The sequence below is a fragment of the Heterocephalus glaber genome, unplaced genomic scaffold (genome assembly GCF_053883595.1).
Source record: "Heterocephalus glaber isolate CG9 unplaced genomic scaffold, H.glaber_assembly_v1.0 deba00001463, whole genome shotgun sequence".
NCBI classification, from domain to species: domain Eukaryota; kingdom Metazoa; phylum Chordata; class Mammalia; order Rodentia; family Bathyergidae; genus Heterocephalus; species Heterocephalus glaber.
The window spans coordinates 10486461-10508630 of NW_028258310.1; the positions used below are offsets into that span (position 1 = coordinate 10486461).

At 39.2% G+C, this 22170-nt stretch overlaps 2 protein-coding genes across 4 annotated transcripts in view; one reads left to right on the forward strand and one right to left on the reverse strand.

Moving 5' to 3' along the window:
* Hmgxb3 (HMG-box containing 3) overlaps window positions 1–21935 on the reverse strand; it is a 71640-nt gene extending 49705 nt beyond the window's left edge. The window contains exons 1-7 of one of the 3 annotated variants that reach the window (XM_087180595.1): window positions 21423–21935; window positions 18720–18858; window positions 17642–17816; window positions 14050–14547; window positions 12858–12956; window positions 6048–6179; window positions 194–594 (exon numbers count right to left, since the gene is read on the reverse strand). In XM_087180595.1, the coding sequence (XP_087036721.1) occupies window positions 194–594; window positions 6048–6179; window positions 12858–12956; window positions 14050–14547; window positions 17642–17816; window positions 18720–18856 (1442 nt within the window). In that variant the 5' untranslated portion in view covers window positions 18857–18858; window positions 21423–21935. Of the gene's footprint in view, window positions 1–193; window positions 595–6047; window positions 6180–12857; window positions 12957–14049; window positions 14548–17641; window positions 17817–18719; window positions 18859–21133 lie in introns of all 3 variants that reach the window. The other 2 variants (XM_004854411.4, XM_004854410.4) reach the window with 2 other exon arrangements.
* Window positions 21936–21983: 48 nt separating this feature from the next.
* Pde6a (phosphodiesterase 6A) overlaps window positions 21984–22170 on the forward strand; it is a 108814-nt gene continuing 108627 nt past the window's right edge. The window contains exon 1 of the mRNA XM_021266201.2: window positions 21984–22137. The gene's annotated coding sequence lies outside the window, so the exon portion shown is untranslated. The remainder of the gene's footprint in view (window positions 22138–22170) is intronic.

Genomic DNA, 22170 nt, shown 5'->3' on the forward strand with positions numbered 1-22170 from the left:
TAACAGCTATTGTATGGATAGCATATCATTACAACTCTCTAGACCTTGGTTTCTCTATCTCTACAGGGGGAACTGTTAACTGGGCTCTGCTGCCTCTCATGAATGCTGTAGACAGGGACAAAACAAACATGGAACACTTCCAAAGCTGCTGTTCTCAATATACAGCCAATAACATATAATCACACTGACTTACCCTGTAGGCTTTTTAGGACCAGGGAGTTGGGTGGAGGTGCTGGTCCCCTCGGCTGGTGGTGGCGGTATTTCTAGTCCAGAACTGTCATTCTCAGTTGTCCCCAGGGTGACTTCAGGCTTGACGACTGACATCTTAGTGACTGCTGTACCACAGATGCCAGGCGCTTCTTTAACCAAAATATGGGCATCCGAGACTATTACTTCCTCCCACTCATTCTCGTCACCCACTTCTCTTGGAGGAGCTACATTTAAGAGCTGGCTTACAGCTTCTGAATTCTCTAAAGTCAGTTTGCAGGCATTTTCCTTAGAGGAATTTTGTTCAGGCTGCTGATTTCTTTTAATCACAGAACCTTTGGAGGAGACACCTGAAGCCAATTCCACTTTGACTCTGGCTGGCTTTTCCTAGAAAAAAATAAGAATACTTTGACAAAATTCACAAATATTTTCATTTGATCCTCTTAATAATAATGTATGGGCAAAATACAAAGAAACTGAGATCCAAGGAGAAGAGGCTAACTTAATGTCCAGTTATAAAACTGGTATGACTCTAAGTCTTCTCTGGAGAAATTTCTTATTGGCATGTCTCTTTTTATCAAGTAAATTTTGGCACTTTTTGGTTTGATTTTTGACTGTTCAAAGGCCAATTCTCTGTATCTAGAAAGAGGCTGACATATTGCCACACTGGGATTAAAAGCTCTTTACCTTGGTGGTACTTTTATGAGGTTCCAGTATGGTCACAATTTCACGTCATGTTTCCACATCCTTTGGAAACACCTTATCGTTCAAGTAAATCTTCTATTTTGTTTTGCAGTGCTAGGAATCAAACCCAGGGCCTCTTGATGCCAGGCAAGTGCTCTCTCACTGAGATACAACCCTAGGCTCTCAGCATCTTTAAAATGACTTACACATATGCCACATACTTCACACTAGGTCAAACTAACTCACACATATTAGTTATGTGTTAGAAAATATTCAAGCTTGTTAAAAATTGCAGCTGCTATCTCAGATCTACTTTTAAAGTTTTGGGTGTCTTAGCTTTTATCCAGTCAGCACCACTATGGAAAAAACAGCACTTACATATACATATATATTTACAAATGTATACACTTAAAAAAATTTTTTTAAACAATGGTTTTCTCTGAGAAGGGTTTGAGAAAATTTTTTTCCTTCTATATGCATCATGGAAGGTACCATAAACTAGGAGACATGAAACAAAAGCTGGGTTCTATCTACACTCAGCTCCACTCCTAATTAGTTATGTGGTTTAAGGCAAGATTCATAAATCCGGGGCTAGGGATTTAGCTCAGGATTTAGCTCAGATTAGGGTTTCGCTGCCTGCCTCAAAAGTGCAAGAACCCGAGTTCGATCCCTGACACCAAAAAAAAAAAAGATTCATAAATCCTCACATCCTATGAAATACCAGAGCCTTGGGCTCTCAATGTTTGTCAGCAAAAGCAAGACAGCATTTTGAGTAGCCCAATTCTTCACTGTTCAGGAACATAAATTAAAAATTATGCTCCTGTTATAAACCCACCACATTTCCAAAACCACCTGGACAGTACGCTTTTCCTGGTTAAGGACCATTAACAGGACCGCTAACTCTCCAGTAAAACATTCTCAGAGTCTAACACACAGTAGCCCCTGAGGATGAATAAAAATAGAGAAAATTTCCAAGTAAATTTCACAGAAGCTTATTTGTTGCAGGACAGGGAAAAGTCAGCAAAGAAACAGCAGACTAAAGTCATATCTTGAGATGCGATCTTTGAGCAAAACACTGCCTATAAAGTAGTTGATCTCAGACAAAAATCCTCTGCAGAAAGAATGATATAAAGTATTTCAGCAAAAATACTACCTGGTGATCTCAGTATTTCCTTAACTCAACCTACCCTCCACTCCTTTTGGTACTTACCAGGGTAAGTACTCATCCCTGAGCCATAATCCCTGCTCCCAACCTACACCCTTTTTGTGTGTAGGGGTTGCTGGGGATTGAACCCAGGGCATTTGCAGTGAGCTACCTCCCCAATGCTTTTCTAATTTTTAGACAGGGTCTCACTAAGTTGCTAAGTGATTCAGAATGGGAACTTGTGATCCTCCTGTCTCAGGCTCCCAGAGTGATGAGATTACAGGTGTGTGTCACCATTCCCTGCCCAAACTACATTTTTAGATGTTGCTTTCTTTCAAGATGTAAGATAATACAACAGCTGCACACTCCCAGACCTCAATTTCTGTCCAGATCCCATAAGACTAAATCTGAGCTGAGTAACTTTATACATTCCTCTTTGGTCCCATCCAATTCATTGGGAACTATGCCACACATTGGGGCTTATTTTAGTCAGCTTGAACTCTGTGACAATATCAGAATAGGTGAGTCATTTCCTGACTGTTTTAGACATATTTGGAGTTTGTACAAATAATTTATATTTGTTGACTTAAACATCAGAACCAGGAAATTTTAAGATTCTGTAATTAATAGCACTGCAATGCCTGAGAAGTATGATTTAGTAGAAAAGGTACTGGCAAAGTTACCTGCATGAACTTAACAAGTCACTTCTCCTTAGTCTAGAAACTTAGAGATGAACTAACTGATAACCAGTTACTTTTATCCCTAAAATTTTAAAGTGCACAGATGCTGAAATGTTTCCTTATTTTTCTCAAACTCATTTGAATGCTGGGGGGAGGGGGAGAATCTGACTTAGCAAGTTAAGAAGAGGCTGGGAGCTAAGGAAAAAAACTGATTTCATGTCATGAGCTCAATCTCAGTAAGAGAACATGACTCAAATACCATTTCAATCAAAGGAAATACACACACATGGGCATGCATACATGAGAAGTGCAAAGTACAAAGTAAAAACAGGCCAAAAGAGAGAAAAGTCCCCCCCCCCCATTATTTCCTCAAAAAGCAAAGGCTACAAAGTCATACAAAACAGAGGTGTTTTGCATTGGTGAGGAAGGACCAAGGAGGATTCTGAATGGCATTCAACTTAACATCCCTTTTGTAGTTGGCAGAGTACATCTTTGGTGAACAGAGTGGAATAAATTGATGGCTTCAAAGATATAGCAGAAAAAAGGGCTCAAGAACTCAACAAAACCTCCTGAGACACTAGCGCTAGGTCCTTCCTAACCCCAGAGGTGATAACATGAACAGCAGTAAAAGAGATATAATTACATTAATGTTAATCACAAAAATGACAAGGTACATTTTTCTGAGGATTTAACATGTGTAAGAAACTGTCCCAACCACTCTACATGGATAATTTCAGTACTGTTATTGAACTTCCATTTATAGGTAAGAAGAAACTTAAATCAAGAAAAAGGTATAAAAAAAGTTGTCCAAGATCACAGATAAAAACTTGGGAAGCAAGTCTGAATTGAAGACACTAACTCCAGAATTATATTAATTATTGCTAGTGTTTGTATCTTAGGTGTCCCTTATGTGGTAAAGGCTTGCCCCCCCCAAAGTAGTGCTCTTAGGAGATTGTGGTGCTTTCAAATGGTGGGAACTAATGGAATGTTTTAGGTCACTGGGGGTGTACTCTTGAAGACAGTCATTTCCTAGTCATGGAGTAAGCAGTTTTGTGTTGTCACACACTCCCACCATGATGTGCTGTCTAAATGGCACCAAAGCAATTTGGTCAACTGATCACAGACTATAATAGAGTACTTTCTTGTCACTGAGACAAAATACCTGGCACCCACAACTTTAAGGAAGAGAAGTTTATTTTGGTTGATGAGTTTAGTGGGTTCAGTCCATGGTTAGTTGACTCCATGGCAGAAATGGCATGGTGGAAGGACATAGTGAAGAAAATCTGCTCAACCCATGGCATCCACAAGCAGAGAGGGAAGTGAGGAGCTGGGGACAAGAATACACCTTTCCAGTTCATGTCCCCAGTGACCTGCCTCTTTTGACCAGGCCCCATTTTTTAACACATGAGATTTTTTTTTTTTGGTACTGGGGATCAAACTTGGACCTTGTGCTTGTGAGGCATGTAGCAGCACCACTGAGCTAAATCCCCAGCCCTCACATGAGACTTTTGAGGGACATTTTAGATATAAATTATGGGCTAAAACCTCCAAATTCTAAGCCAAAATAAAATAAGCCTTGTCTCTGTATAAACATATCTCAGGGGATCATGCTACGTTAAACACATGACAACCACTATCCTACCCTAAGCCAGTTTTATCAAACCTAGGCCTGTGGTGGCAAATCTATGCCACGTGTGCCACTGTGAGCACACAGAGCCCTCTCTATTGACATGAGAGCCAAGTGTACGAGTTTTTTCTAAACTAAAACCTCAGTATTCAGGGTTTTTTTTTTTTTAACAGAAATTTAGTTTATTCCAGCTATAATTCAGGTTATTCTGATTTTAAGGTAGCATCACATGGCATATTTCTGAGTCCATTCTTGAGATATTCTGTTGTACTTGTCTCTGTTTTACAGATCTGTGCAATCTCTGGCACTAGGGGGTCATCTGGGTTTGGATCACATAGCAGGGAACAAATGGATAAAAGAACTTGAAAAATAGTTAAAGCAGGAGACCACAGTGATCTTAGGATATCGAGACAAATGCTGCCATTACTGTTAATATTTGGATGATAAATTCAAGTTTAATTGAAGTGTTGGCACTCTGGAATAAAAAAATGGGTTTTGGCTCGCAGTTTGGGCACTCGGTCTCTAAAATGTTCGCCATCACTGACCTAGGCAAATGCCATAGATCCTTCAAAACCATCTATTTTACTAAATCTTGTCTATTCCAGTCCTTGTGTCTTGCCTATCTGAACTCATTGAGAATTAACTATCTACACAACACATTTTGGACCTAAAAATTTACCATCATATAAAAAGCATGGGAAGTAGATATGGTTTATCTAGTCAGTGCCAAGGATTACAAGTTAACAAAACATGCTGCATTGAACTTCACAGGGGTCTAACTGTGATACTAATTTATTTATTGAGCATCTTCTATGGCTAAAAGCCGCAAGGGGTTTAACGGTCATTAACAAGCTCACAACATGATAGAAACACTGTTAAACTATTAAACACTGTTAAACTGTAATGACTGCTAAGTAAGTGTGAAAGGAAGAGGAAAGGGAGAGAGAGTGGGAGGGAAGAAGAGAAGAGGGACATAGGGGAGGCAAAAGTGTACACTGTAAAAAAAAAAAAAAAAAAAGAGACTACAGGAACCTTTGAATTTCACGTTAAGAATTGCCTTTTTTTTTTTTTGGTACCAAGGATTGTGCTTGCGAGGCAGGCACTGGAACCACTGAGCTAAATCCCCAGCCCAGGATTTCCACTTTTAAGAAGAGTTTTAGGAGAAAAAAGCTTGAGTTAAAGGAGTAACATGATATGAGCTAATAATAATTAAGCAGTTAGTATGGAGGGTAAATTATTAAAATTCAATCCCAATAGGAAGTAAATTAACATAGTATAGTCATGGGAAATTGTGAAGCAACTAAAGATAGTATTTTTAAAGAATATTTAGTGGTAAGTTGAGTGAAATGAAAAAATATATAGAACTTAGTCACAAAAAAGACTACAAGAAAACAACAATTAATAATGGCTTTTCTTTGGATGACATAAAATTATGGCTAACATTTCATTCTGTTTTTCTTTTCTTTTTTATTGGTACTGGGGATCAAACTATGGACCTTGTGCTTGTGAGGCAGGTGGTGGCACCACCGAGCTAAATCCCCGGCCCTGTTTTTCTTTTTTAAACAAACTATTTACAATGAAAATTATTTATTTGTACAGTCAAAATAAACATGAGTATTTACTTGTAAAAAGTGAGTTGTCCCTAAGAGGAATAGGAAGCTTACTCTGTTGGGCTTCCAATGCAGTGATAGTCAATGGACCTTACCTTTGGGATCCATTTTCCTCCTAGGAAGTTACCACAGGTTGGGCACTTAGGTGGTTTATGCCTGGTGACATACGTAAAGGAACAACCTGGACTGGTGCAAGTCCCATGGCCCCGGCGGGTATAAGTAGTTGTCTGTTTTTTAAAAAAGAGTGTCAGAATCAAATGTGTCCATTCTCTCTCAAACCTTATCGTTCAGTACAACCACAACATTAGGATACAACTTGTAAAAGGACAGCTGTTCATGGTACACAAAAGGTCAGAGCTGGATGAGTCCTAATGTACAAGTCCTTCTTTTTAGAAATGAAGAAATCTGAGCTCAAAGGGGAAAGACACCTGCTCATGGTCAACATAGTTAGGTACCAGAAGAATGAAGGCAGTGATAGTTACTATTAACTGACCAAGGTACTACACAGTGCTAAACACTGCCAAGACCTCATGTAATACTCTCAGCAATGTTATTCAGTAGGTATTATTACTACTGAGGTTCAGAGTAGTTAAAAGCTTGGCCTCAAATCATATAGTGACTCAGGGCAAGGCTAGACCCAGAATTCACATCGGTAATTTTGGTGTGCAATTACTTCTATGCACCTAGCTGCACCCTCTGGTTCTGAATACTTCAAAAAGATTGCTTCATCTTTACTCTTGGTAGTTAAAAATCAGAGAACCTAGGACCTTGGATTCAGAGATATAAAAACAGACCCATGGTCACTGAGGGGAAAGACAGAAGAAAATCCAGGAATAGAAACCAGGTCCTTTGATACTGAACAGGAATTAAGTTATCTGCATATGAATATATTCAACCACTGTCTCTACATCTCTGCTGAGCCCCCTTTCAGTAAAATGTATTATAATGGGTTATTACACTCCAGAAGCATAGAAACTACTTGTTCATTAGACATGGTCCATTTCTAGATTAATGCTAAGAAAGAAAACATTTCCCTGTTAAATGTGTTCTGTCACTTATAAATATTTACTCAGCTATTATTCCCAGCTTCCCCTATTCTGGCCAAAAAGCAAAAGCCTCCCTTGGGAAACAACAAACTGCCACCAGCTACTCTGCCAGGAAGCCTAAAGAAAAGCTGATTATTACGGTACCAAGTCAAGGATGAGTGCAAACAGATGTGGCACCAAAGAAGGGGACCAGTCTTTTAAGTTCTAACTTTGCCATTAACACTGAATGACTTGGGTGTAAATCACTTTTAACTTATGGGCCCTGGTTTTCTCTTCACAAATTTCCCTGCTCTTTCTATTTCACAGGTGTGTGTCAAGGAGCATGTGGTAAAGAATGAGGAAGCGCTCACTTAGTAAACTGTGAAAGATTCTATTGGTTTGTGAGAAATTATTGTTACTGAGATGTAAAATACCTCTATCTTTTCTCAGACCAAAGCCCAATACAGAATTTTCTCACTGAATACCCCCAGGAAGCAGAATAAAAACTTAAGATACATTAGTTCTCTGAGTAAATTATATGAACCTGAAAATACTCCTAAAGAGGAGGCTACAGAAATGACTTTAGAAAAAAAAGCTAGTTTCAGTACCTGGTATTGTTCACAAAACACTTTTCTAGACGATCTTAGTTGACACTTTGTTTTTTCCTGGCGTTTTTTTGTTTGGTTTTGGTTTTTTTGAGACAGAGTCTTGCTATATGGGCCAGGTTGGCCTAGAATTTGCAATCCTCCTGCCTTAGAGTGGTGGGATTACAGGCATGAACCACCATGCTGGCTTGGCTAACACTTTTTAGAACATGACAGAACAGTCATTTCTTTCTTTTTTTTTTTTGAGACAGGTTCTTGCTATGTAGCTCAGGCTGGCCTTGCATTCACAACGTAGCCCAGGCTGGCCTCAAACTTGCAGTGATCCTCCTGAGTGCTAGGATTATAGGCATACACCACCACCTCCAAAACAGTCATTTCTAGGAGCACAAGGGCTAAGGACAAACCTTTCTCTCCATGAACCAAGATCCAGCAGATGTTCCTATTTTAAGATATGTACTGCAAATGTCTTATCCAAAAGCATACTATTTAGCTAAGCAGTTTCCCAAGGCCTATAGTCACAGCTACTTGGGAGGGTGAGGTGGGAGGATCACTTGAGAGTCCAGGAATTAAACACCAGCCTGGCAACATAATAAGATCCCCATCTCAAAATTTAACAACAACATTTTCCCTTATAATTTCTTCTTAAAGTTTTATACGTTTAGGCTTTCTTATTTAGGTTCACAGATCCCTTCAAGTTATTTTCATGTATGGAAATAAAGGGTTGAGGTTAATTTTTTATATACAGATACCAGGTGTTCTAGTGCCGTTTGCTGAAAACACTATCTCTTCCTCGGCTCTTGAATGGAGTTTATATTCTATAAAATGCTAATGTTAAATAATCTTTCATAACTCAGTGGACCATATATGTGTGGTTCTATTTCTAGATTCTGTTTTATTCCAATGATCTATATATCTTTCCTTACACCAACACTGCCTTGATTACTGCAGCTTTAGAAGTCTTAAAATTAGGTACTAAATGTCTTCCAACACTGTTTGTTTTTTTTTAAACTTTTCTAGGTCCTTTGTACTCCTACGTAACTTTTACATTTCAATATCCAATTCTTCATTTATAGCAAGTATACACAGACCTGAATTTTTATATATACCTTGTGTTTTCTAATCCTGCTAAATTCAAATACAAGTCTAGGGGCTCCTAGAGATTTCTTAGTATTTTCTCTGTAGATGATCATTTCATCTACATATAAAGATTTTGCTTCTACCTTGCCAATCCTATCCTAATTGTGTCATTTTATTGCCAGACTATTTTGGTGGGGACTAGGTTTCAAAGTTTAATGGACAGATAAAGAGTAAGCATATCTGCCCTTGTTCCCCACCTGAAGGAGAAAGCATTGTATCTTCTCCATTCGTAGAAGGCGTTCTCACTGGAAGTATGGAGTACATGTCTTTAATCTGTTGAGAAGGTTCTGTTCTACTTCTAGTCTCCTGATAACTTTTACCATGAACAGCTGTGGAATTTAGTCCAATACTTTTTCTCCAACTAGTGACAGGATCATACGGCTTTTTCCTTTCCTCTGTTAAAATGATGACTTTTGGGGGTGGATCTACCAATGCTGAACCAACACTGCAATCCCTATAACAAAACCACTTTCTACATACTGCCAGATCTGACTTCTAATAGTTTGTTTTGTTAAACTAATTTCTATCTATATTCATACTTTTTTCTTCTATTATCTTTATCTAGTTTTAGGATTAGCAAAATGTTGAGTTCCTAAAATGAGGGGAGAAGTGTTCCACCTTTTTTCTGCTTTAATTGTTTGATATAATTTATCAGTTAAAATGTATATGAGCCTGCTGTTGTCATATAGGTAGGTTTTCAAGCTAGGAATATCCTTCCTTTACTAGGTGCTATTCAAATTTTATATTTCCTCCAGAGTTAGCTTCATTAATTTGTCTTCCAAGGTACTTCTTAGAAGTTGTCAAATTTATTTCAAAACAGATTTTTGCAATATGCTTTCTATATCCTTTTAAATTCTGTAAAATCTGTGGTAATGTCTCCTAGATCTTGATATTGTAATTTTAAAAATGTATAATTGATATTGTGTAATAGGAAGAAAAGGTCTAAAGGAGCAGGGGAAGTGGGAGGGGTAGGGGAGGGGAAAGAAGGGAAAAGAAAAAATATGAGAAAAGGAAAAAAATGGAAACAAAGTCTTTGCAAATAGGGAAGGGTGGAGGGGGTAAAGGGAGGGTAAGGGAAGGGGGAAAAAAAAGAACCAAGATACTCATGTAATGGTACAAGATCTCAATGATGAATGTAACTGTATTTTACACTGAAAATGTACCAATAAACTTAATGGGGAAAACAAACAAACAAACAAACAAAAACAACAATAAAAACCCCACAAAGAATATACTGTTTATCTATAGCAGGGCCTTTGAAGGTAAGACAAAACTGTGATAATTTAAAAAATGTATACTGCTGCTCTAAAGAAACTACTAAAATAACCAAAATAAAGCCAACAATTAATAAGCCATTAAAATGCAGAGAAAATGGATTCATAAAAATTCAATTAAAAGATAATAAAATAAATGGGCCAAATAAGTAACAGATCTAAATCTAACTATCAATAACCATATGAAACATAAATGCCTTAAGTTCTCTATGTAAAAAATAAATTGTTAGGTAATGCTTTTATATCAAAACTATAGCTATGCACAAGGGAAAAAAAAAGAAAATCCATTTTACAAAGACATAAATTGGTTAGAAGTGAAAAGAATGGAAAAAGGGATATCATACTAATAAAATTTGGACATTAGATTTCAGAGCAAAGAATATTATTAGAAATAAAAATGCTCATTTCATAATAACACAGGGGTCAATTCATCAAGAGCATATAACAATTCTAAACCAATAAAAGTCAAAATGTATGCCACAAAAAGTAACAACTGTAAGAAATAGACAAATCTATAATGATGGCTGGATGCCTTTTCTCAATGGGTGGTAGAATAAAGAAAAAATTAGAAAAGCTATAAAAAAGCCGAACAACATCATCAATCAAACTGACTTAATTTGACATATATAGAATACTCCAACAGCAGAAAATACATTCTCTTGAAATGCACATAAAATACTTGTCAAGAAAAACTTTACTCTGGGCCATTAAACAAATCTCAATAAATCTGAAAGGATTCAGGTATTCTTAACCATAAAGCTCTGGCCATAAAAGAAATTATAAATCAATAACAGAAATATATCTGGAAAATACCCAAATATTTGGAAAATAAGTAAAATACTTCGATATAACTCATGGGTCAAAGAAGTATATCAAAAAGTATTTTGAACTGAATCAAAATGAAAATATACTGTATCAGAATTTGTGGGACAGCACTAAAGCAGTATTTAGTGGGAAATTTATAGCACCAAGCATTTATATTAGAAAAGAGAATAGGTCTTCAATCAACATCAGTTTCTATCTTAATAGGAAAGAGTGAGCCGGGCATAGTGGTGCACACCTGTAATTCCAGCACTCAGGAGGCTGAGGAAGGAGGATCTCAGCAAGTTCACCAGGAGTTCAAACCCAGCCTGGGCTACATTAGTGAGTTCAAGACTAGCCTGAACTACAAAGTGAGACCTTGTCTCAAAAAAGAAAAAAAAAAGCCACTAAAAAAGAAAACGGAGACGAGCAAATAGAAGACAAAAACAAAAAAGAAAAATCAATAAAACCAGAAACTGGTTATTTGTGACCAATAAAATCGATAAAGCTCTAGCTAGACATCTCAGGGGAAAAAAAAAAGAAAACTCAAATTATCAGTAACAGGAACAAGAAGTGAAAGCACAAAAAATAAGAACCAAGGTACATCATGTAAAGGTACAAGTTCCCAATGAGAAATGCAAATGTATTGTATACCTAAAATGTACCAAGAATTTAAAAAAAAAAAAAAGAAGTGACATCACTACACATAGTGTAGATATAAAAGGATAAAAGTTCCTGAAAAGTTTAAACAAAGAATTACCATGTGATCCAGCAATTTCACTTGCACACTCAAAAGAATATCATGGAAGGACTCTAGCTAATACTTGTACACCAAAGTTCAAGCAGCATTATACACAATAGCCAAAATGTCCAAATAATCCAAATATCTATCAACAGATGGCTAAACAAAATGTGATATATATACACAGTGGAGTATTACTCAGCCATAAAGATAAAATTCTAATACATGCTGTAAGATGGATGAAACTTGAAAGCCTTAAGTGAAAAAGCCTCACACAAAAGTACAATTATTATTATTATTTTTTTGGTACCGGGGATTGAACTCAGGACCTTGTGCTTGCAAGGCAGGCGGCGGAACCACTGAGCTAAATCCCCAGCCCCAAAAGTACAATTATTTACCCAATTCCACTTATATGAAGTACCTGGAACATGTAAATTCATAGAAGGGGGCCGGGGATTTAGCTCAGCAGTTTCGCCCCCTGCTGCACAAGCGCAAGGTCCCGAGTTCGATCCCCAGTACCAATAAATTAATTAATTAATTCATAGAAGGTAGAGCAGAGGTTTCGAGGGGATGGAAGGTAGGAATAGTAAGTTACTATTTAATGGGTATACAGTGTCTATTTAGAACAATGAAAAAGTTCTGGAAAATGGTACACTGTGAATGTATTTAATGCCACTGTACTGTACACTTAAAATGTTTAAAATAACAAATTTTACATCATGTACTATCTTACCACAATTTTTAAAAAAGGGTACTGCATTAATACATACTGGCAGGGAACAATCAGATAGAGAAATTTTTTAAAATACCACTTATAGTAGAATCAAAACATGAAGTATTAAAAAAAAACAAAAAACATGAAGTATTTAGGGATAAATCTCAGACCAGATACTATAGTGTTTGACGGAAAAAACATCAACTGAAAATCAAGAAGCCAGAATCCTGGCTCTGGCTTGTTTGTAGCTTAGTGGCCTTGAAATTCCTTTCTTTTCTCTGGGCCCTTTAAAAAATTTGTATATGAGTATTTACTTAGATCAGTGGCCCCTCAATTTTTCAAAATTATGTATGCTTCCAAAAATCTGATAAAAGCAATGGAACTGATCCCAGGACAATGCTCTCCAGAAGTTCATACATAACTTCAAGGGAATTCATGAATCCTGTGGAGCTCTACCTACAGAGCCCCAATTTTAGAACACATCGATCACTTAATTCCTGAGACATTTACCAATCCCAGAGTCCAAAGGTTCTAAGATTTTTAGAAAACTACTTGGAAGAGGATGCTTGTGGAGCCCTAATTACTGTCAACTCTCCACATACTGACCAATTTGATGGGGGAGGGATTTTCCACAACGGAGTAGGTAGGCACAGGCAACATGATGAACTGTGTAGTTGGTGCACAGGAGCTACTCTCATTGGAATCCTATGGGCAAAAGAGAGGACAGTTTCATTGAAATAGAATACTGAACATCCAGGGCAAGACTGTCAACCCTAGAAGGCTGGATTGAGTTCAGTACCCACAATGTGCTTATCTAATATATTTATCAAATCAAATCAATCAAAAATGATCTAAAAATAAAGTTTAATTAGGAACAAAGAGAAAACTACCATAGAAAATGTGCTACCCTCATTTTACAGATGAAAACAACTCAAGTTTTAAGAGATCTGAACTTTCAAGATCATATAAGCTATTAGTGACAGAATCCCATCTTTTAGACCTTGTCAAATGTTCTTAGCGTACCTTTAATCTGCCTTAACCAAGCCAGTGGCCCATCATAAACAGCACTGAGGCCACACAAAAAAACCAGGATTTATTAGGTCTCAGATGGATTTCTCTGCAAGAATATTAGCTTTCTTCCACATAAACCATAGCTGCTAGAGGATGTTGGCCTTCTTAGCCTGAAAAGAACATCCATTTATCTGAGGACGCTATTCTAATCAGGCTGAAAGAACGAGGTTTACATACTAGGGCACAGTGGTAGTTTCTCTACTTCCAAGGGATGAGGTTGTACAATCAATGAAACTGCTGCGTTCCCTTCAACTCAACATGATTCTCAGGCCAGCATAGAGACTTGCCTCTTCTTTCTCAGGTACTAATGTAGTACCCATCAACCGGGCCTTGAAGAGATTATCTTTGTTCCTACCCCACCCATGCCCAGAAGACCTTTTAATGATTCACCTATACAATTCAAGATACCACTGTATTTGTTGAAATAGTCACCAGGAACACAAAATCCTAACTGGTACTAATAACCTGAAAGATCTGAGCCTTAATTCATGGATAGCCCTAAATATCACTTCCAGCTCTCCTGCTAATGTTAGGTAAAGAATGGGTGATAAGAGTGCCCAAGAAACTGAGAACTTTGGAGCAAGCTCAGGGGTCAGTAATGTTCAAGGGAAGGGCCATAACAGCACTGGAAGTGCCATTATAGCACTCTTAATGACCACTGCTCCAAAATGAAACTGCACGGTGCTGGCTTTTTAAATATTTCCATATAAAGCAAAACATCACTTACCCTCATGACTGTCACCACTGACACACTCTCCCCAACCTGGGTGCGGGGCACAGCCAGATTTCCAGTGGGGAGTTCTGATGAGCCGTTCAGTAAGGTCTCTTCAATTACTAGGTTTGTCTGGTAAGGCTGGTGGCTCTCCCCTACCTCCAAAGAAGCCTCCTCCAGGAGTACATCCTGGGTGAGGATCTCTGAGGTGGCAATCTCCTGTACAGCACCTGGCTGAGCAAGGGCTCCCACCTCCTCAGCCAGAGTCTCCTCAGCCAGGCATTGCTCTGCTACGCCCACATGGCTGGGCACTGTCTCTGGGGCAGTGTTGGATACAAGAGACGATCCTTTAGGGGACATCTGGTTCTGAGCTACACACAGCTCTAGCTGCGCACAGCTCTGTTCCTCCTGCAGGGTGCTCTTGGGGATGATGATGTATTCTGAGCGGGGGAGGATCTTTCGGAAACCTGGGATGTCCGGAACCACGGCAGTCACTGTAGATAGCTTAGCGTTCTGAGAGTAAAAAAGGAGGAGACACAGATAAATGGACTAAGATCATACAGAAACATTTATTAGCTCATTTTTTTTTTCTGTAAATGTGACTAGAAAAAGACCCCACTCTCTTAACCTTAGATAGGGCCAGCCTCTGTCAACAGCAGTATCATCTTCATTTAAATCAAGATAGCTTACTTGCCCAATTACACAGGAAACACACAACATAGATTAAACTGGACAGGGCACTGATTTGGGCATCTAAAACTTTGAGCTGGAATTTGATGTTTGGCATGGTCTTGAACAAATATTGGCCCCCTCCCTTTGAGGCCTCAGCTGTCCCATCTGAAAAACGAGTAAGCTAAATTTGACAATTTATAACACTTTTTGAGTTTTGAAACTTTAAGATTCCAAAGTGAGATTTAAGCACCAGAATGTATAATGCTAAAAAAAAAAAAAAAAAAAAAAAGGAAGAAGGAGAAGGAAGAGAAGAAGTGGGGGGGAGCAGCAAAGCCTCAAAAGCATCAAACACAACGGGCCAAGCTGGAACTTGACAGAGCAAAGCAAACAATCTCTGGTTTCTCTAGACTTACAAAGATGGGGATACACAGGTCACAAAGCTGGGAAGGCTTTGTGAGAAAAAGTGTACATAGCAGGGGCTATCTCATAAGGTCCTGAATATATTAGAAAAATAAGAATTAGCCCTGACCTAGCACCTTGAGGTTTAGAAAATGCTTTCTAATTTTACCTTAAAAATAACACTATTAAGCTAGGAACTGTCATTTAACACATGAAGAAACTGAGGCTGAAGCTCAGGAGGTTAAACTTCCAAAACACAAAATCATTAAGTAGTAAAGAACTGTACTAGAAGACCAAGTCTTCTAGTATATGTGCTGCTGAAGTGAGCAAAGACCAAGTCTTCTAAAAGATCAAGAAGAGCACAAACTAGAAATAACCCTGGTGGCTAACTGGCACCAAACAAAACAAAACAAACAAAAAACCACCACCAACAAAACAAAAAACCATTTTTGTATTATTCAATTTAAAACTGAATGCTACCTAGTAAAGAAAACAGAAGTTCAAAGTGAATGGCTGAGTGAGAACAAAATTAAACAGAATAAAAAAATGTCAGAAACATCTTTTAAAAGGAACACTGAAGTCAATTACAAAAGGATCCTTAAATCAAAAGCAAGAAGTTGATGAGACTACTTAAGGCACAAAGGAAGTACTCAAGAGATACAAGTTAAAAGCACTCAGATGAAACATGAAAGTAGGCAGACTGAATCCTTTATGGAACCTTTATTGGAGAGGTAATGGGGAAATGACATTCTCAAGTCATCCTTTGAAGCACATAGGTTAAGGGAACAAGACTAAATGATGGCAAATATATAGGATGGTCTAGACTTAAATTCAAGCACACAGAAACTGAATGATGTTATTTTTATAGACTGGAAGGAGTAACAATGGAACCATGGGCACTGCTCTTGGCAGGAAAGGGCTCCAAAAGGCTCCTGGTGTAGAAAGGCAGGAGGAGGGTCTCATCTACACACAGGCAATCAGGAAGAGGACAGACAGCACAGAAAGCTTCACTTCGTACACTCCAGATGCTCAATAAATGCTACCTTTTCTTATTATATGGTTACTGAAAGTTAAGCTACTGAAGTGATACTGACCAAGTCAGTATGCACCAAGAACTCAGCTAAGTGATTTACATTATCTATTTTAAACATGGGTAAATACTAGTTCCATATTACAAATGAGGCAAGCAAGACTGGAAAATTAAGTGATTCTCCCATGGTCATTCACCAAACTAGTATCAAAGCTAATCTAGCCATGGTCTTGGTAGTAGTGGCAGAGACAGGGTAAATTTAAATAAGCACATGGATAAGGAAGAATCATTGTAAATGATTTATTTAAAAAATTTTTAAGTGTTATAAGAACCTCTATCAGTGTCTATTTTTAAAAACCAAATCTAAACCAAATCATTCCAAGATCAGATAAAATTTTGTTTATCACAAACAAAAAGATTGCCTTTTCTTTTTCTTTCTGTTTTTTTGGGCTTTTTTGGTGCTGAGGATTGAACCCAGAATCTCATGTTTTAAAGCACATGCTCTGCCATTGAGCTATACCCCAGACTGCTGATTTTATAATGCGGACACCAAAGAGGACAGGTGTACTTGTTTTAAACTCTACTTTTCCCTACCGCAGGGATTATTTTCCAGACTCACTGCTTACAAACAAATCACTTAGAGGGAGTGAAAAGTAGCATTTTCAAGACTAGGTAGCAGAAAGCTCTTTGAGGAAGAGGAATGTCAAGCCAATAAGGACAAAATTATCTAAATGACAGTGGCAGAGGGACTCCAATCTATCCTGTTCTGCTGGAACCTTTGTTCTACATTATCAAAAAAGAAGTGAGAGATGATTGTTTCAATTGGAAAAAGGAGTGCAGGTTACAGTTGCAACTTGCAACAGCAAGGTTATTTTTCCAGTACAATTTGAATGGTACTCAGTGTACTTTGTCACTGTGAACTAGAAATAACAAATCAGCTGACAGACATAAACCTGCTTCCTTGCTAGTTTTTTTTAATCGAAGCTCTCAAATCCTTAGTCTCTAAATCTTTGACTTTAATCCTGCATTTTGCTTCTAGCCTATCATAGTTCATAATCACCATTAGTAACAAAAGAACCTACAGTTACACAAGGGAGACGTACCTTACCTCTAAACATGAAAGCCTGATTATAACTGACAGCAGTCAGTAAAGCCCAAACTACACTACATTCAATTTGTAATGTGAAATATGATGTAGGAGAAATGCCTTTATAAATTAGTATATTAAAGGAAAATACCAGTAACTATCCATGAGGATAATGGCCTCCAAATTATATTAAAGTTCACTGCAGAGAACTCAGTAAATGCCAGGTCCATGTACTACTGCAATATAAGAGGACAAAGGAGCGTAAGGCACCACGAAAGTGGAAACAACAAGGAGGCTCAAGAAAGATAAAATGATAAATGTTTTCCAAAGAAAAGGAAACAGGAAAATAGGCATTGGCCTCACCAAGCGTTTCCCCATTGAACCAAAAGAGAAATTAGCTGGGGGGTAGCAACACTTACAGGATCCAAACCTTCTTTTTCTAGTTTGGCTTTCTCCAAGTAGTAACTCCTCTCGGCCACACTGAGAAGCCTCCAACTCTCACTAATCTTCTTATTGATCTCAGACTGCGGAAGGTGGGGGAGCTCCTGCTGTACTTTCAAGTAGATGTCGTAGTAGTATAAAAGGTAAGCAGACCTGAGGAAGCAATGACGTCTTCAAGTTTTCCCTTATTCAACCATAAGTACTACATTGTTAAGGGGTGGGTAGTCAGGAGGATGATACAAACCAAGCTTCTCAATCCAAAGCATTTATCTAAATAGGGACTGAAAGTCAAACAAAGAAACATTTATCACACCCCAGATGGCATTTGGGAGGTGAGCAAAATGAATGGTAAAGTGGCTGTTCTTCTTTCAGAAACTGGAAACAAAGGTTTACCTGTTGTACTTTACCACAGACCATGTTTTCTGTAGGAATGACCACCTTTAAAATCCAATAGAGACAAAGAAAGATGTAAGTGTCCAGTCATTCTACTCTCAGAGAAAGATTACTCAGAGGGCTTATTGCCCAGGCTGGGTATCACAGTCTTTACTGCTCTACAGAGTCTTTGGTCATCTAACTCATTAAAAGGACCTCCTTGAGGCTGAAAATGAATGTAAGTACAATTATCAAAGTGACCCAATGCTGATAACTTCAGCAAGAAGTGTGCACTGTTCATAGTTAAGAGGGAGATTAGAAATACAATCTGGATATTCTCTATAAATGCCACTGGTACTAGTACTTATAATTCTATAATTTTATCAATGCTGTCTTTTAAATATTTAAACAATGGTACAGCAAAAAAATAATGTAGCTCTTTTGTACAAAGTTTCTACCATCTGTATAGTAGTTTCCTGTGACAACGTGGAAACAACGTCTGGCAGGAATGGCAAATACAGTACTAGCATACATCTGGCCATTTCCCACTTCTCCCTCTCCTGGTACCCCAATGCCCATTCAACAATCACACTCTTTCTAAGTGAATCTTAATGTCTTCCTCAACACAGCTCTTTAAGGACCCTGTTTATAAATGCCAGCAGCAACCAAAACATGTTGGCTAACCTGGGTTTCTTGGCCTTTTCTCCATGTATTTTATACTTTTTCTTCTTCTTGGGTGGCCCAGGGGAAGTATAACAGTAGACTTCCTTAATTTCCTCCATCACAACAGTTACCTCAGTACCATCATATGATGCATCCATGACTAGAGAGAAAAATCAAACACAAAGCTTTAAGAATGCACCCTAAAAGGAGCAGCAGCCTCCAGATTGAATAATCCTTTATCTGTGTCGAGGCCTAAAGGCTTAGCCATACCCCAAACTCAACAGATTCTAAGCAGCACATGGGATATTTTAACATTAAATATACAGATTTCAGAATTCTAGTTCAGCCTTTCTGAATTAGAATCTCTAGAGCATATGGACATCTGTATAGTTAACAAACAGATGATTTCTTTAACCAAACACTTATAATTACTCCTAGGATACAGTAATCCTCAACTCAGATTTATTTATTCCACATTACAAATAGTTCATATGGAAACAGCTAAAAAGAACAGCTGGTCAGGAGTCAGAAGTTTTGGCTGCTCCTTCATGTTTCATTCATCAGCTTAAACAGCTTCATTCATTCATTCAAACATACAATAAGGGGCCGGGGATTTAGCTCAGTGGTGCCACTGCCTGCCTCACAAGTGCAAGGTCCTGGGTTTGATCCCCGGTACCAGAAAAAAAAAAAATTCTGATGAAAACATGCAATAAGGATCTATATGCAAGAGATTTTTTAAATACTCTACCAGCTTCTGTAATTTTGTGGAAGATCTTTCAAATTGCTTTAGGCTCAGTTCATTTTCTCTCTTCCTCTCATGTATAAAAAAAGATGTTTCATTCACCTTCCAGTTTTATAGTGGTAAGACTCAAAGGACATGACAGACACAACTTGAGAACAGTCAAGTGCTATACAAATGAAAGGGTTAATTATTACAGACTTTTATCTGCAGATGAGATTCTTAACGACCTGATGGACTAGAGAGGTAGGTTTTTGTTTTATTTTTTTAATTAAAAAGTAAATTCTTTGGTCCTTCATAATATGACACTGCTACCAATCTCTACACCAGAACACTTTACACCAGAACAATTCAATGAATTCTAATGGGAAAGTTCTGTATCTGTGCTGTCCAACAGCCACTAGCCATACATGCCTATTAAAACACTCAAAATAAGGCTAATGTTACTGAGGAACGTATTAATTTTGCTTTGTTGAACTGTACCTATATAGCCACACATGGCTAGTGTAGTGATATGGTACAGGTCTAAGAATAACTTAACAAACCAACATTATTAGCTCTCTGCTACTGGCTTAAAAAACAATCTACTAACAGCTTTTATGTCTATGAAAAAGAAGGTATAAAGAAATTAACTAATTCAAGAAGAGTTTATTTCTGGCCAAGTTCTAAGTTGGGGTCATACAATCCTTGGAGGGAGAACAGTTCCTCAAAACCACCTGAATTTTCTGACAGGGAAATATTATAGCTGCTCTTGGCAACCTATCAAAAGAAAACATTTTGATTCTAGAAAGAGAGAGTTGTGGTAATAAAGGATATAGGCAGTATAAAGCCCAGCTGCATCTCATTTAGCCCTCACTCCCAAAATGACAAGTTATTTAACAAGTATAACGACAAAAAGGACTGTATGTGGATTCAGGAGACATGGATTCAAGTATAAACTCTTTACCATGTGATTACACTCTAAATTCCAGCAGCTTCTACTACGAGATGAAGAGGATGAACTTAATGGGTCCTATCTTTGTGGGAAGCAAGACTCTTCAACAAATGTGAAAGCTTAAAAACTCTCCCTTAGAAAATGTAGACACACAACATTGAACCTGTAATAGTAAAGTTCTACCCCAGGTTAAGAAGATATTATTCCTAAGAGCCTTTATAACTGTCATTTCTAAATGATTTCTTTTCCACCTTCTCCCTCAAAACAAAAAACCAAAATCTGTATTCTAACTATCATAGTGTAACCCAGGAAGAGAATACAGCCGCCAACCTAGTTGGGTAAGCAAAATGTTAAGGGTAGCGGGAGTTCAAATCAAGGGTATATAGGGGACTGTACTTTTTGCCCTTTATAATTGAATTCCTGGCCCTTGAAAGCCTTGTGGAGAAGAGCAGTAACTCCAAGACAGCAACCATAAAGAATGAATTTAGCACCCAGAGCAAAACAATTTAAGAACCAAAGTCATTATTATCACCGTCGGGTGGGGGCAGCAAGAGAATACCCTGGGTTTTTTGTTTGACTACCCTATCCTAAGCTTGGGTCCAAGTTTGTTTTCTGACCTTAGGCCTCAGTACAGCACGCAAAGGGCAGAATAACATGAAGGTTAAAACCAAGGGCTCCAGAGGACAGACAGATTCACTAATTACGGTTCCACTGTTTAAAAGCACTAGCACGGACTCCGATGACCTTAAGCAATTTACTTACACTTTCTAAGCCTTAAATCGTCCCATGTGCAAAACAGAGAGAAGCAGCACTTGAAATATGACACTTCTGCTGCCCCATCAGATCCTCCTCGGAACCTTATGCGATGGCCTCTGATGGTTCGGCCTTGGGCTAGTTTCTTTCCCTTTCCAGGTTCCAAAGACACCGACCGCGGGAAGAGGGACCTATTTCACTGGGTCTATTTCATGGAAGAGGTAGGAGAGGCTCGTCCCAAAGCTCCGCAGCGCTCAACAGGCCGGCGGTGCGGCGTGACCGCGAGGGCGGGACTTACCCCGAGGAGCGTGGCAGCCGCGCGGCTCACATTCCCGGGGGCACTGGGCCCGCGGGCGCAACGGGAGGGCTGGCCGGCACACTCGCGTTCCCCGCTGTCGGCGAGAGGCGGCTCTAGTCGTAACACCCGCGACAAGGAAGTGGAGGCACGGACTCGAGCACGCATCCCGGGGGCTGGAGAAGCCCCGGCCCCGCGGCCCTGCCCGGCGACACACGGCGCGGAGTCGTGAGATCTCCCCTCGTCCCGCTCTTCGAAGTCGCTCTGCGGAGTCGTGAAAGACAAGTGTAGGAGCACAGGTTTGCTCCGCAGGATCGGCAACGACGCCTGGCGAGGACCCACCCCGGGGATCAAGCCCCGGGGAGCCCGAGGAAGAGCAAGGGCACAAACGTCGCCACGACACCGGTTCGGTGGCACCGGCAGCAGCAGTAGCAGCAGCAGCACACCACAGATCGCTAGGGAGACCGGTCCCGGCGGACCTCGCGGTGCACCGGAAGCAGCCAGCGACGCGTGACTTCGTGCCACCCCGCGCGCAAGCGCAACAGTCCATCCTAGCTCGGAGGGCGGGCCCGCAGGAACCACTTAAGACTTGAAGATGGGCAGCTAAAGCGGACGGACTGCTTCCGGCCAGAAGTCCGGGGAGGAGAAGGAAGCTGTTGCTACTGCCTGTGGGAAGCCTTGGCTGCTCAGCCCTCGCGCTGTGCTGTGGGCCCTTCAGGTAAAAGGGGCTGGGCTGTGCCGAGCTTGAGGG